At 40.4% G+C, this 16,858-nt stretch overlaps 1 protein-coding gene across 5 annotated transcripts in view; it reads right to left on the reverse strand.

Moving 5' to 3' along the window:
- Positions 1 to 16,858, reverse strand: part of IQGAP1 (IQ motif containing GTPase activating protein 1) — a 69,212-nt gene that overhangs the window by 33,332 nt on the left and 19,022 nt on the right. For all 5 annotated transcript variants that reach the window (XR_003993203.1, XM_030497813.1, XM_030497810.1 and 2 more), the window contains 12 exons: positions 11,377 to 11,533; positions 10,920 to 10,997; positions 9,266 to 9,342; positions 7,032 to 7,099; positions 5,886 to 5,999; positions 5,313 to 5,491; positions 4,552 to 4,642; positions 3,922 to 4,085; positions 3,469 to 3,553; positions 2,173 to 2,336; positions 1,648 to 1,808; positions 997 to 1,121 (listed from right to left, as the gene is read on the reverse strand). Coding sequence is in view for 4 of the 5 variants with exons in the window: in XM_030497813.1 (XP_030353673.1) it covers positions 997 to 1,121; positions 1,648 to 1,808; positions 2,173 to 2,336; positions 3,469 to 3,553; positions 3,922 to 4,085; positions 4,552 to 4,642; positions 5,313 to 5,491; positions 5,886 to 5,999; positions 7,032 to 7,099; positions 9,266 to 9,342; positions 10,920 to 10,997; positions 11,377 to 11,533 (1,463 nt within the window). In the remaining variant the exon portion in view is untranslated. The remainder of the gene's footprint in view (positions 1 to 996; positions 1,122 to 1,647; positions 1,809 to 2,172; positions 2,337 to 3,468; positions 3,554 to 3,921; positions 4,086 to 4,551; positions 4,643 to 5,312; positions 5,492 to 5,885; positions 6,000 to 7,031; positions 7,100 to 9,265; positions 9,343 to 10,919; positions 10,998 to 11,376; positions 11,534 to 16,858) is intronic.

The following is a 16,858-nucleotide window of genomic DNA, read 5'->3' on the forward strand; positions in this document are numbered from 1 at the left end:
TCAAACTGATGAGATAATTTAGTGTTCTTTGAAAAGAGAAAAATCTGTATCAAATGCTTTAAGCAAAAACATTTGAATACATAACTGTTGAACACACAGCATCTCAGAATAAACTTTTTTGTGCATCTTTGTTGATTTATCAACTGAATCAAAGTAACTGCAAAAGGCTATTTCTTTGATGCAATAATTGCACTACTGATCTTCAAAGAAGCTTTAATTTGGAAGTAGTGTTAACTACTTTAACTCCTGTTACAGCCAGGAGTTAAAGGACTGAGAACAAGACCTGGAAATAAACTCATCTCTCTGTAGAAATGCATCTGACAGACCATTCCACATAAGAGTCATCAACACAAAGATGGATGGCTTATTGTGCATCCGCAAGTCAGATTACCCACAGATAAGAGTAGGGGTGTATCCTGGCCTGAGTCTGTGGAACTCCCACTAAATACTGGAAAGGTAAAAAGGCCAAAGCACATTCAAAAGGATTAAAAAGGAGAAAAGGAACACCTGAACAGGGCAGAGACTGCAGCCAAAGACAGAACAAGGCTTCAAGAAAAGTAACTTCTACCAAAGTAAATCTGGAAGGACGATGGAGTACTCCAATTCTGGGCTGCAGTTCAGTTACAGATTTTGGTAATACTGGTTTTTGTTAAATTTGAGGGATTGAAGCAAAATTAGAAAATATTCTAGACTAATCCTAGATACTGATGGCAGACAACACATTTTGTTATGCAAATAGGGTTGAAATTTGCATTGGAAGAATTAATAAACTGTTTGGAGATACTGATTTCAATATCACAAATACTCCTGGACTGCCTCATCTCTCCTTCAACAGCCCTGCTATCAGGCCTTCTTGCTCACAACAACGAACTTCCTAGGCATCTAGTGTATGACACAATTACAGGTCAATCAACATCCTTTTGAACTGACACACCTAATTTTAGCACTCCTTATGAGCCAGGATCAGTCTAGCATGAACTGAGCAGAAAAACTTACTTTCATGTTCTTCATGCACAACTATGTTCACACGATCAATACATGACTGGATATCATTCCATGTGATAAATTCACTTCCTTCTGCATGTGTTTGAGCTTTCAGCTTCATCAAATCATCGATGTATCTGTCAAAGAACAAAAAGAACAAAACCCAAAACCAAAAAACATCACATTGCCACAAGCTGGCCAGGGAACACATAAGAGAGCATAAGAATTGTACACAAAGTGGAAGATGTAACATGGGGGTTGAAAGTGAAACAAAAAGGGGGAAGAAGAGAAAGAAGAAAGGCTGTGTGCAGGATGGGCAACCCAAATGTGAAATAGGTTCAAATAGGCAAATTGACAAAAGCACTAAAACACCGAATGAGGATCCCGAGGGGTAAGCTGGTGTAGTGTTAGTGACAACCTAATGGTATCACAATATGGCTTTAATGTGAAATCCACGAGAAAGTGTTTAGGGAAAGTACAGAAATCAGACCAGTAAGAAACAGTAACCGCAAAAAGAAGATGCAAGAGACAATGGAGATTAAATCAATACTGTAATAAATAACACAGAACATAAAGCTTAAAAGGAAAAAAAAAAAATAAAAATTAAGAAGTCACAGAATATAAGCAACATCAAGGACAGACATGATTCTTTGAAATATCCACCTCTGAAAGTTCTCATCCTCAATGTTTGTAAGCCCTGTGACAGGACTGCTCAGTTGTTTCCACACTGTATTCACATCCCCTGAATCCAAAGCCCTATTAATCAGGGCCACAGAAGACAGCATCTCTACAGCAACAGATAATTCTGGATGGATGAGGTTACCCTGCATACAAAGAGGACAAGACATTAATTCCACTCACTCTTTACAAACTATTGCTGCACATGGACACATAATAGTTGTCAGAATAGACAACAAAGCAAAGGGACAACCTTCACGACACAGAAGTAGAAAGATGAGTATCATGAACAAAGCTAGAACAACAAGGAAGAGATTAAAGCAGAAACTTATAGGGCCAAGTAGTTCAAGATTTAGGCATTAAGCTTCACATCAGAACAGACTGAACACCAAAGCAGCTCTATGAAGACTCAAGTCAGGTTTGTTCCAGAGAATGCATTTTACAAGACAGACAAGGTAGATGCAATGACCCATATCAACTTCCAGAACCAAGAGAGAAAGTCGTACTTACTTCAGGGCTCTGTTGCTGCAAGGTGGCCAGCTCTCTTTGGTAAAGATCTGCAGCAAATGTATAAACCTCTGGTAACTGGGCATCTGGATTCATCAGTTCTGCCACAGTCTTCTCAGCATCACCCATTCGAATAGCAGAATTAATTTTGGCTACCGCTGCCAGCCCTAGAAGTTCAAAGAGGTAGCAAAAAGAATGAGGAAGACCAACAGTTGAGTCTCCAGCACTTTTATTCTACTCAATAATCAGATACCTAACAAGAAAAAGAATAATTCCCTTAGCTGCAGGAAATGAGTGAAGCTTTCTGATCCACACTTTCCCAGTTAGTCTTCCATTACTGCAAACAAATGAAATACATAATGTCTTCTCTAAAATAACATTCATGTTTGAAACCAGTTCACCTTTTTGCCTGATAATCAAAGGATTGTTTCACCATTTCAGTCTTCTGATAATAAGAAGCCTCATAATTGCAGATTATTGGATGGATGGATGAATAGTACCAACTTTTTCTTCCTATCTACGTCTATCCTGTGTCTATCCTGCTCAAGGCAGTAACAGGCCCTCTTTAGCAGGTACACACTGGCTAACTTCAAAATAGTGCAAGTAGGTAAACAAATGCTGAGTTCCATGCTGAAAATGTAAGGAACATCAAAGGTAGCCTCCTAGTTATTAAGCATTCACTATTTTCCTCTTGTATTGTAAACCCTCTCTCCTCAGATCCCCTAGCAGACTCCTTTCTACCTATTACAAATGGAACTAATTGCTCCTGCACAGCCAGAACTGAACATTCTTCTCCAGAAAAGAGCTCTGCATGGTGTCAGAAGCATTCATCAAAAAACATCCAGCCATCATGATCTGCATTTTGTTTGCTACCTGATACTTAGAAACAGTTAAAAGCTCTGTAGCTCAAACCAAGGAAGACTTATGTTAATAGTCAGCTTTCACACCCTGTGGAACATTCCAGATGTCCTTCACAGATCCACAGCACAAAAACTCACACAAGCATTCCAGAAAAAGAGATTATTTAAAGTGGATGCAAAAGTTCCGTGTTTCTTGATATTACAACTTATGTGCTGTTATTGCCAGGTGTACTGTTAAGAGCTGGATAAAAGAAACTACAAATAATCAGGGCAACCATCTCTCCCTAGCGCTCTTAGCAGCCGTTAAGTGCTTAAAGAACATCCATAACTGTTTGAGAGAGACCTCACATATGCCCACACAGACCCAAATACTGTGCTGTCTCATCCTTTTAATCACATTCATGGTCACTTTGCTGCAAGAATTTCTGCTGATCCTTACTTTGCTGATATTGTTGTGCTGCCTTGTTAGCAGCATCCACTCCCAATTGCAACTCTTCCTTCTGCAGAGGACCTGGAAGGCCAGCCTGAGAAAAACGAAACAAAACAGAAAGTGGGAGGGTGAAATGCTCTCAGCTTATTCACCTCAATCGGCTCAAGAAAAAAAAAAAAAAAAAAAAACAGTTTATCCTTAAAACACTCTAATACACATAGCTTCTGGAAACAGTGCCACATACTTCAGGAAGACGGAAACTACTCACCGGATTCTCAGTTCACATGCTGAAAGACCACATGTACAACCTGATCCCCTTTACTGCTTTAGAAGTGCAGTTCCATGAACACAGCAATTAACAGCAAGACCCAGCATCCAAAATTATATAAGATACAATATAAAATATTTAAGGCAAAGGGGACAATTTAATGGGAAAAGACTCCCTGTATGTGAGCTGCCTACCTCCTGTTTCTGTTGTCTATCACTCAAAAACTGCTTGAAATACCAGTCACAATTTTCTCGTAGCAATCCTCGGAGCCCAAGGGCTGGTGTTGCCAAAGCTTCATACAGTGCCAATGCATCTCCTCGTTCCAAAGCTAGGTCAATCTTTGATATTGCTGCATGTGCTAGCAACAATAAAGCAGAGTTTTCAGAGAAACAGTAAATGAGGAAGTCCCATGTTTTATATAACCTACTGCTCAGAAAGAAACACTCTTTAGACCTGATACATAGCAAGTTATGTATGCAATCCAAACAGAAGACTTCCAAAGTCAATTGCAAAGTAGTACTTGAAGAAGAGGCTTAAAGTTGGAAATAGCATGCATTACTCAAGACAACAAACAGGGGCCCAGTGTCATGGACAGTCCATTAACTAAAAGGAAGCACAAGAGAAGTCAAAATTAATTCAGCCTAGAACTATGTACTGAAGAAAGAAGAAAGAAAAAGAAAACAGACGAAAACCACCCCCAAACCCCCACAAAACCAGGGGAGCTGCCTTCCACTTTTGTCAGCATTACAGAAAGCGAGGACAAGCACAGATATCACTTTTAAGTACTCTCTTAATTCATACTATTACTTTAGCATGATACTTACTATTCACTTTATTGACGTTTCCCTGTATCTCAGCTTGAGTCAGGAGTTCTTCATACACATCTCTCTCTCTCTCCAAGTTTTCTGAGGCGATCTGAAGATGAAATACAAACTAATCAGTGTTTCTACAGTTTTGTTGGATGTCACAGATCTTCTCATTGAAAAGGCCAGGGGGGATACTGTGTATCTATATAGAGCCGTGATAGGTCATAGATAGGCTACCTCTACACGTGCAAAAAGAACGTCTAGAAGCAAATAAATATGAAGTAAGTATACTCTGATACAGACAGTTCAGAAACACCTTATTTCAATGTATTTGCTCTCTATGAACCCACAGTAGAGCTCCAGAACATAGAAAGCAGTACACGTAGCTAAGCATTTGATATACACTGTTCTAAACCAACACTGACTCCTTCCAAGAGCATCAGGCAGTTTTGCTCATCATTTCATTGTTAGTAAAACACATCTACATTGTATGAAAATAGATGGATATCATTCCCAACATATAAAGGCTGGCATGAATTCTGAATGTATATTGATCGTATTTCAGACAGCTAAACAGAGTAACGCAGCTAACTGCTGCCTGTCTTCTACAATAAGAAGACAGGTTACTGAGGAGCATATTAGAATACCACCAGGAGTAAATCCATCTAATAACGCTATACATACAGGACTGTAATACATATTGTGAGCTCCCCACAGTTTAGAGTGCAATCAAAATTGCAATTCATGCAACTATATGGTTTGAAAGAAGAATTGATCACCCTAATTTTAGCATTCTTCATCTTGTCTTGCTTTGCTTTGTAGAGTGTGTCTTGGTAAGTGTATTCCAGTTGATCATCAAGATTTATTAGCATAGCATTAGGGTTCTTCATTGCCGTAAGAGTGCCAGCTGGAACCTGATGGTCGATTGCTTCATTAATGGCAATGACAGCAGCATGTACTGAAAAACAAAGCAGTCTGTCAGTCCCAAACGCAACAGCTCTGTTAGGAATTGAGAAATTAACTGGGAAGGGCAGAAGAATTATCTGGAAATAAACCAGAAAGCAAAAGAATTATCAGAGTACCTCTCATTCCATCATAGGTTTGCGTTCTTGACAAAAAATGCCAGCCTACTTCCTAGTACAATACTCTAGCTAGTCAAATCACTGTGTTCCAGAAAACAAACAAACAAACACACACACAAGGGAAAGAAGAAAATCCTCTTCCCAGTCTTCCAAAAGGCCTATCAAAAGGACCGTACTGTCTTACAACAGGGGGCATTAAAAACAATACTTAAAAAAAAAAAAAAGGCTGATTTGAATAATCACATAAAACAAAACTCCATTTTTCCTTACATGCTGCTTCATCCACAGAAAGTTCATTTGCAAGAATTCCTCCAATCTTGCTGAAGGCAGGCATCTGAATGCCATACTTCTCCAGTTCAAGCCTCATATTACTGATTTCCTCCTCTGAAACATACATTAAACCAGTGTTAAGCAGACTCAAACACATTAGGAATCAGCACTTCTATACCAACTGCTGCTACAAAAAGAAATGTAGGATAACTACAACAAATTACAATTACAGTTTAAATAATACTTTGAATATAACTCAGTAAGTGAAACAAAATAAATGAAAACTGATAGACATTTTACACACTTTCCAAAAAGCTACATTTCTCCCAGAAACTCATACAGGAATATTTTGTAGTCTCTCTCACTACAAAGCAACACATGACTCTTGTGAGGAGCTGGAAATAGACTCCATCATTCTGAGGTGCCTCAACTACAGCTGCCAACAGGCCAGGAAAATGCATAGGCAATATTTTAGCATTCTCCCCCCTCCCGAGACTATGCTGAGAAAAGTGACTGGAGGATATTTAGACATGCTGTTGCTAAATACCTTACAACTCAAAAAGGGTTCATAGCTCAGCATTTTATAGGTACAACTAACAACTGTTTTACAGGAAAACAGTTTCTACTCCTTTTAACTTAGATGTGTGCCCTCAGGTAGGAGCCTCACTAATGCAAAATACAGAATTTGACACTTCAGCAAAAATAAGGAACTGAAACCTTGAGGAAGCATATGGACATGAGATTTTGTGCTGGAATCTCCTGCAGCTGATCGGCTGGCAAACTCTTCTTCAGCTGATGGCAGCTCTACTTTAAACTGTCAAGGGATGTCAGAACCATTTACCAAGTTCCAGATTAAAACCTCTTCCAAAGGGATGGAGGCAAGGCTTAAGCAACTTACAATAGTGGCAAAAAAGTTAAAGGAGCTATTATTTGCCAAAGTACTGATTAGCAAACTGATGGCTATTTAAAGACTTTGTTCAGAAGTGCTCTAATCAAACCTTTTCCTTAAATTACTAGAATTCCTCACAACCATTAATTTTGAATTTAATTTGCATTTACGATATCAACAGTAGCAATCCTTAAACTGATCTACACCACGTCTAGTAGAGGATGAGATAAAGGTAGCACGTGTATCAGCACTTTTACCTGTGAAGTCCACCTTCCCATATAAATCCTGAATCTGGGGGGCAAGACCCAGTTTGAACAGGTATAGGCTAGAAAAGAAAATAAAGAGACAATTACAACTAGTAATTTTTCATTGTGGTTCCGAAAATGACAGATAATTTCAGTAGATAGAGACTCAAGCAGCCACTCAGGTAATCCAGCGTAACAGCTCATAATCACCAAAAGGGTGAGCTGACTCCTCTCTTTCCCCCTCAGTGGCACATAACTGGTCCACCACTCTGAAGTCTTCATAGAATTACAGAATGGTCGAGGCCAGAAGAGTGCTCTCATTTGTCTTGAACAAGCTCCCTCCTCAAACAAGATCATGTAGAACCAGCTTCCCCAGCATCGCATCCAGATGGTTTTTGAACATCCCCGTGGGTGAAGACTCCACAACTTCTCTGGGCAACTTGTGCCACTCCTTGTTCACCTTCACAGTAAATGAAGCATTTCCTGATGTTCAGAGGGACACTCCTCTGGTTCAGTTTGTGCCAGCTGCCAACTGTTCAGTCATAGGGCACCACTGACAAGAGCCTGGCTTCATCTTCTTTGCATCCTCCCTTCAGATAGCTGCACACATTGCTCAGATTCCCCCAAAGCCTTCTATTCTCTAGGTTGAACAGTCTCAATTCTCTCACCCTTCCCTCACAGGGGAGATGCTCTAGTCCATTAATATCTTAGTGACCCTTCCTTCAACTCTCTCCAGTATGTCTGTGTGCCTCTTGTGCTGGGGAGCCCAAAACTGGACACAGTACTGCAGCGTGGCGTGACCATGCTGAGTAGGGGGAAAAGTATTCACGAAGCTGATCTGGCTCACTAAAATGGTGTTAATGGATTCACTTGGAGCCTGACAAGAAACAGAACTGCTACAAAGGAGGGATGAATCCATACAGCTAAGGACAAATGGCACTGGGGAAAGAGAAGCAGTTCCTCTCCTTTTGGCCTGTTGTGCCAGCTCAGCACAGATCACAGAAACGTACCCTTTATTAAAATATCTCACTGTACAGGAACATTAAAAATAAACTATTAATAAAGTCAATACCTGTTCCTCCAGTAAACTCAGTTTTAATGTGATTAGAAAATAAGAGGGTAAGCAATTCCACTTTTTCACGACCTCAACATGTCAAATCTACATCTCAAATCTTTATAAATCTAAGCAGATTTTTTTTTTTCCCCCTCCGCCCCCCGCCCCACCAACGGAAAGACGAGGCAGGAACATTTCTGACCTATGGATCTTCAACCAAACTAGATCTTTTCTTAACTGGAATATACTTTGGTACTAAGCCTGAAAAGGGAACAAATTCTTCTAAAAATATCCTTTTCCATATTTACATCTACATGACAGAATTACTCTTCTTACCTTGACAAGTAAAATTATTTTAAAGATAAAATCTTAGAGCTGCCTTTGCAGACATATTGGCTACAGAGTATTTTGGCCAAAAAGGTTAACAATTGAAAAAAAATGACAGAATATCAAATCAGCATTAATAGATGATGGATTGTAACTTCTACAGACCTAAATACTGGGACTGTTTGCAACTATTAATTTAGCTCCCTGAATTAATTTCCTTTTCCTAATATATGGTCTAGAAAGAGTGGAGCAAACTTTATGTTCTTGGGAAGCTTGGTAATTGTCCATAATTCAGACTACTCTGGGGGACAGGGAGTGGGAACAGCCAGGAAATAACAAAGAACATGTAACAAGACTATATGCCAGCCAAACCCTGGCATAAAGTAGCTACAGTAACTATCACAAAGTTGCCAGCGAGGGAGGAACTTTGCCATAACCTGAACAAAAAGGAGCACTGGTCTTGATAGTGGCAGTGTACCCCACCACAGGTCTACTCCTCACTGCTCTATAAACTCCAAATGACTTACTCGGCAGAGATAACTCATTTTAGATCTAAAGTTGGGATCCAGCTCACTTCTATAAGTAAGTTCATCTACAGAAATCTGAAATATAACATTTAGATAAATACAATCTATCTCTCTGGATGTCACACTGGCAACAGATCAGACAGCAGAACAAGCTATTCTTGAGAACTGAAACTGAGCAAGCAACAGATAAAGACCTAAATGTGCATAGTCCAGCATGCAATCACCTAGTAAATGCTACAAAAAGAATTCACTTTAAATAAAAATCTCAACATGCTCCAAAAGCTACACCTGCATTCAAACCAGCTAGCCAAGAGGGTTTACCTCTTGGCACGCCTTACCTTAGTGCATGAATACAATAGATACAGCGTGGCATGTTCTTACGATCATAGATATCTGTAGTTTCTGGGTAGAATATCTAAAGATAAAAGAAAGTTAGCAGTCTGAATTATACTCACTCTATATAGCCAAATCACATAAGTGATAAGCCCAATTCTTCTGCAGTATACTAATGAAACAGTCCACAGAACAAAATTCTTTGAGCTTCTCAGCCCCGACCCAACATTCCTCCTACCTGAAGCACCAATTCTATCACCCAAAACAAGGTTCCCCTTTTCCTGCCCACATCGTACATACATGGACGAGTACACCCTTTCTTTTGTGCGCCCACCAAGATACTGGGTCATAAGGTATTAATGAGTTTAGTGAAAGCCAAGAGATTAAAAAACCACTTAGAAGAGAGAAAAATTTTGTGAGAGGGAAACTGAGATCAGCACTGAGATGCTCTGCATACATTTTCAGTTACCCAGACCCAAAAGCTTTCAGATAGTCTCAAATGCAAAGCTCTTCAAGGTTTAACACAAGAGGCCAATACTGAATGTCAATTCAGAAGCACTTACAAGGTACATTACTTTCTAGTTATCGGAAGGTTCCCTGCTGTTGCCTATGAGCACAAAATAGCATTGCTCTTTCTGTAAAGGCAAGAGCAACTGAAGGACCCTCACAATTCCACAGCATTGGTTCCCTGGGTCTTCTGCATGGGAGAATACTTAGAGCAGCAATATCCCTTTGTAAATGCAACGGACCTGAGCCCAGTTTATTTAATATCTCCTAACACATTCATTCGTGTCCCACAAACCCAGGTACATCTGAAAACCTTGCCTTGTACCTGGCACTTAACTTCTCTTTGTCTAGCTGCTCATCATAAATTCCAGCAAGATTCAACTAGTAAATCTCAGCAAGTTATTTGAAAAACTTTGCCAAGGTTAACTGTTCAAATTGCAAGCATGTATGAAAAAAAAAAAAAAAAAACCATACATCAGGTTAAACTACACAATGCTGGTTTTGGTGAGACTACGCATAACATGGCTTACAAAAAAAAGAAAAAAAAAAAAGCAGCCCCAAACAACCCATGCTAAAAAAAAATTTACTTACTATCTATGTATGCAACTTGACTAGCAGCACAACACTAATCCAGCTCTGTCTATTTTCAAACAACAGTGTTTATTAACTCAGCAGAGTTTAACTGGCCATTCCTCTAGGGAATTGATTAAGCTACAGCAGGAACATTTCAACTTGATGTGAAAATTTTATAGGGAAACCTGAAGAAATGGTGAGCACAGTATTTTCTGTTGCACTGCTCCTTTTATCATAAATTTCTAAACAAAGACACTTTCACAATCAAACTGTAGCTCAGATATTGCTCAACAGAAAGTATGGCAAGAACAATGTAATACAAATGTTATGCAAGAATAGTGATATTAAGGATATAGTACAGAAGGTGGAATTATTTTGCTCCTAATCATTCTCACACACATAACAGAACGAAATCTTTTAACAAGTTTTAGGAGAGAATTTCTGTAGGGACGCAAATCTAGAAAATGAAGAATTAACTAGATGAAGCCTGCTGATTTCTGTATAACAGCAAATGCTTCCACAGAACGTAAAGCTTTTCTGAGATTATTTATTTATCTGCATATACAACACAGAAATTACCTTGGGGAGACCAATCTCATCCATGGCATTCAGCCACTGGATTACATTATCTGTGTGCCGGAAGTGGAGACCAGTTGCCTGAAATAAGAACGGGCAGGAATAAGAGGGCACTAAGAAACAAAGCATCACAGCTGCCAGGAACAGCAGCGAGGTTCATTAGGGCAGATAGTGAAAACAGTACTCTGACAGAAGTCAGAACTCTTTTGTATATGATTATATTGACTGTTTATAACAAGTTCTTTCACATGAATACAGGCCCAGATATACAGCTGAGTCCACTCAGACACACACACACAAACACACACCCCCCTTAACGCATGTTCTAGAGCGAAGATGAAGTTTCTCAGGCAATAACAACAAACTAACGTTCTGTTTATTTGCTCACAGTACCTCCATGTGCACATTTTCCTGTTTCAGATGTCTACCTAAAGCAATATCTATGGCTTACAGCTCTCACCTTATATCGAGTCTGTTCCCTATCATAGATTTTCTTCACAGAAACCACTTTAGGGGAGAAGAAGTTTCCAAGTTTGGCCAGGTAGACTCCATTTCTCAGTCCTTCTTCCAGCTCTGTTGTGGGAGGCAGCTCTTCATTCAGGCAGGCCTCCATCCATCTGGAAGTGCAAGAAAAACAAAGTCGGTCACGAGTATATTTCCAATTTGTGAACACAACCCCATGCTAAGCAAGTTTTACACTGCTACTGCTGTCATACTCTAGCATACTATTTACTTAGCATTAGGGACTGCAAGTGGGCATAGCACTACCGGACAACCTGTGTCATTAAAATGCTAGACAACACACTTCATACAAAATATTAAGAAGTATGAAGTCCAATAGCCAGACTTTCACAAGTAGTTAAGATACCATCTTGCTACCACATTTCTCCTTCAGCCCATGATTTAGCTGGTTCTGCTCTAGACATAGTGGCCAACCTGTCCCTTTTAACTCACTTAGATCTTCCTTGAGTATGAGCTTCTCTCACAAGCATTTCTTTACTCTCATTAAGTATTCACTAGTTACTTCATGACTTTGTACCACTTATTCAAGCTCTTTTAGCTTATCTCATAGAGAGGCCCTACAATGTTGTCACCAAGTCTGTCTTCCCAACCTATGTATTTCAAAAATATATAGGTTGGGGGGAAATGGAACAGGCATTCTTCTCCTCATAGCAACTGATTCTCTCTTATTTCCTTCCATCTCACTTAATGGTGTCACAGATCTTCATGACAAAACCAAAGATTACAAATAATTTGAGAAGTCACTGTTCTCAAAACAGAGGTGCACCTTGATGTTTGTTCTGTACAGGACTTACAGAGGCTATATACTGCAAGCTCAACTACGCAGTTTCTTCCAAAGATGACACGCTCCCTGGCTGTTCTGTTCTCTGCACAGCCATGGGCCACTTTCTAAAGCATTTTCTTTGGATCATGCCTGACTTGTAGCTAAACTCTAAAGCTCTTACAGGACGGATGAGCCTTGGATCAATAAACAAAACAGCGACTCAGAAGAGCAGTAGCCCATATTATAAAATAGAGCTGACAGTGTAACAAAAGCAAGGTTAATAATTTGTCTCACAGGGATGGTAATTCCACATTACTGGAACTTATCTTAAACACAGACAAGTAGAGGAACCTGCTTGAACCCAGTGAACAGCATTTTAATATTCTAAATGCTGTTTCAGACGGATACATAACTGTAAACTATTTAGCTCCATATTAATCCAGGCAAAGTAACAGGAAAACACCATACTGAATGCAAGTGATAACAGATTCAATTAATAACTGTATTAATTTAAAACAATTTCACAGAAATCAGTCCTGTAAAACCCAGTGTGGCTCTGTTGACCAACTAAAACTGCAGACATTTCACATCTGTGAGGTGTGGGGCTTCATGCTTCATAATATTCTGATTAAAAGCACTGTGCATGCATACAAAAAATAGCTCATATATACCAGGAACTAACAGACATCTCCAACCAGTGTTTTCATAGGGATTCATGGAATGGTTCCGTTTCCAATGTATTTTGGCACAGATGCATGCTATGCCCCCTCCTTTAGTTTCCAGAAGGTAAACATGAAAATTGAAGCTGACAAAACTAGAGAATTAAATGATAAAAGCAGTATTAGCATCACTGTAACCTATAATTAGCACACAGGTGGTCACAGCCTGAGTAAGAACAGGACTGTTCAAGTATCTAAGGCTTTAGATAAGGTTAAATATTAGGTCATTGATCTGGCTGATCTACAGACTGGGGATTGTATCCTAAAAGACAATTGCAACACTGAAAAATGTGTGATGAGTACAGCAGACACAATGAATTCAAAGTTGAAAACTGAAGACCTAACGTTATTGTGGGATGTGTACAATGGGGAACAGTACAGTTAGGCACTACTACTATTCTTATGTATAGCACACTGATGAGACTAACCTTGTCACTGTTGTCTGCATTTTTTCAAACTGGAGAGCAGCAAGAAGGAAGTTTTTGATTAGCTAAGATAATACTTCACAATGAGAAGCATGAGCAACGCAGCACATTCAGTTTGTCGAAATAAAAGTCTGAGAGGCGGCTAGGTGCTCTGACAGTCCTTCGGTAGCAGACTGCAATCGGATGACTGAAACTGTTGTCACCAACATCAGCCTGCTTCACCTTTTCTGATAAACAGCACCAAATCTAAGGCAGGAGCACATGAACTACACGAGAATCAGCTTCTGAGCCAACAATTTTCAGCCCAGCATGCGAGTCTCAATGGAAGGAGCTAAAAATTATTTAACCTGCAACATCTCAGAAGATGACCGAAATTATTCTTTCTGACCTTAACGGGACAGTAATACTGTGATTTTTTCTTCACAGTAATTTAGAAAAGTAGTATTATAAAGATAAAATTTAATTTGCTTTTTGGGGATATTTTTGCACAGCTTAGAATCATAGAATAGTTAGGGTTGGAAAGGACCTTAAGATCACCTAGTTCCAACCCCCCTGCCATGGGCACGGACACCTCGCACTAAACCCTGTCACCCAAGGCTCTGTCCAACCTGGCCTTGAACACCGCCAGGGATGAAGCATCCACAACTTCCTTGGGCAACCCATTCCAGTGCCTCACCACCCTCACTGTAAAGAACTTCTTCCTTATATCTAATCTAAACTTCCCCTGTTTCACTTTGAAGCCGTTACCCCTTGTCCTACCACTACAGTCCCTAATGAAGAGTCCCTCCCCAGCATCCTTATAGGCCCCCTTCAGATACTGGAAGGCTGCTATGAGGTCTCCACGCAGCCTTCTCTTCTCCAGGCTGAACAGCCCCAACTCTCTCAGCCTGTCTTCATACGGGAGGTGCTCCAGTCCCTGATCATCCTCGTGGCCTCCTCTGGACTTGCTCCAACACCTTCATGTCCTTTTTATGTTGAGGACACCAGAACTGTACGCAGTACTCCAAGTGAGGTCTCACAAGAGCAGAGTAGAGGGGCAGGATCACCTCCTTTGACCGGCTGGTCACGCTTGTTTTCATGCAGCCCAGGATACGGTTGGTTTCTGGGCTGCAAGCGCACACTGAAGCCGGCTCATGTTAAGCTTCTCATCAACCAACACCCCCAAGTCCTTCTCTGCAGGGCTGCTCTGAATCTCTTCTCCGCCCAACCTGCAGCTTACTCTTGATTTCAAATACGTAACACTGTAGAAGTACACAACATACCAGATGCGTTCAAATTCACCAGAGCTAGTTTTTCATCTCTCCTGAGAAGGCAGTAAACTACATTTCTAATTATAGAGACAGGTAGTTGTTAGCAGAAATTTAGCTCAGCTGCCACTAATCCTCAAATGGCCTTTTCTATTAACATAAGTTAAAATCAGCTGTAGCAATTCCCACATCTAAACCCAAGATCATCTAAAAACTGACTGTAGAGCAAATACAGCATAAAGTCCTCAAATTGTTAATTCATCTTGAACTTCCATTTGAGGTTTTTTTCCGAAGATTCCCTGATGCTGTTCTCCTACTTGTGGATTCTGTAGCAGTTATGCTTACAGCCTCATTGTTGAAAGAATACTCACAATTCAATAGAGGTTTTACAAACAGCTTGATTTCATAGCTGTTTCTTTGGTTATTCAGATTGTTTTCAGTATATGCATTCCTCTCTGGATAGCAGGAAAATGTGAAGTTTACTTCAAAAGGGAAAAACCTCACTTACATTCCATAACTCATCACAAAGTACCTACAATCAACTACCATTACCGTCCCCAAATGTCAGTTCTATTGATTTTTTCCACGGAAATGCAAAAAACTACTCAATTTTAAGACCCGTCCTCTTCGCCCAGAAAAGCCTTTTCCTCACACTTGGCTTCTTTACAGCTCCAAGCAGCAGAGGTGGTACCTTTGAAAAGCTAACAAAAGCAAGAAAAAGGTGCCAGGAAGCTCTCCAAAGAGGTTGCCACGGTAACTAATCACAGAAACAGGTCAGCAACCAGATGTCTCCAACAGACTGAGCAGCGGATGTTTCAGAAGAGCTTTGGAAGGAGGGGGAGGAAAAAAGGGCAACTACACATTTCTCGAACTAGCACTCACAAAAGTCAACGAGAAAGTTTTATGTTCCTGCTGACAGCCCTCCCACAACAGGGAGTGTTTTCTGCAGGAAACAGACAACGCACAAGGTTCTTCCAGCTTCTGCTGACTTCTCATTCTCTAGTCTTTCCCAACCCAAAAGCTAGAATAAATTTACAAAATACCATCTCACAAAACACTTCATAAAATGTACAACATGACAATTGTAGCCTCTGCCCTAAATGGCCACATTACGAAGGCTCTGTGTGCAGAAAGTTTCAATCAGCAAATGAGTATCTTGTTGGAATGGCTGAAACAAACTTGACACAGAAAGAACTGGACCATGGCACTACTGAATAAAGTATTTACTTGAAATGGGACACTGCAACACTACATGGGGGGGACTGCAGAGGGAGAAAAACACACACACACACAAAGAGCAGATACCCTGCAGAAATCAAGAACTATCCTTTCATATTCCAGAGAAGCACCCAAAATATTATTTGGAAAGGTATACAAAAATTACCTTTCCAAGCCTCAAGTCCCACGCACTCTTTGTGGGTTCTATTCGCTATCCTAAAAAGCTACAAGAAGTCAGAAGACTGATTCATGTGCCCTTTGATAGCACCTGACTAACTGACGTGATAATTGGTCTCACTGCCTGGTTTATTCACAGAATCACGTAACAGCCCAAGTTGGAAGGGATCTTCAAAGATCTGCTCCCATCTCCTGTGGGAAAGGGAGCTCTGTCCGGTCATGTCTTGAAAACCTACAGTGACGGGGGCCCTACCACATCCCTGGGGAGGCTGTTATAGTGGTTGATTGTTCTGACTGAAAGAAGTTTTTTCTTGTATCAAGATGAAACTTCTCCCAGTGCAACTTGCACTTGTTGCCCCTTGTCCTCTCCATGGGGATCCTTGTGGAGAGAGTGCCTCTGTCCTCTTTGTAGCCACCCTTTAAGTACTGGAAAACTGATGATGTCCCCCCTGAGCCTTCTCTTCTCCAACAAGAAAAGACCTGACTCCCTCAGTGTTTCCTCGCAGGGCAGGTTCTTCAGCAGTTGCATCATCTTCACGGCCCTCCTTTGGACCCTCTATTCACGTAAGTGTAAGTCACAGTTAGCCACCAAACACTAGATGACGCACAGCCATGTTTTGTCCCATCTTGACTTTGAGCTCCTTGCCATCTAACTCAGAAAGACAATAGGAATACTGTTTATGCAAAGCCTGTAAGGTACGGAAAGGAAATTCAACCCAAAGGACATGTTAAGGGAGTAAGAAACTGAGCCAAAGTACAGAAAACAAACCAGTTCAACAAGTTTTGACAGGAGTTTGGTACAAACAACTTACAAATTTTATGCCGTGAAGGGACAGGAGTGCAAAAGGCATCAACTCAGGACACACAAAAG

This window comes from Strigops habroptila, chromosome 9, assembly GCF_004027225.2.
Source record: "Strigops habroptila isolate Jane chromosome 9, bStrHab1.2.pri, whole genome shotgun sequence".
Lineage (NCBI taxonomy): Eukaryota > Metazoa > Chordata > Aves > Psittaciformes > Psittacidae > Strigops > Strigops habroptila.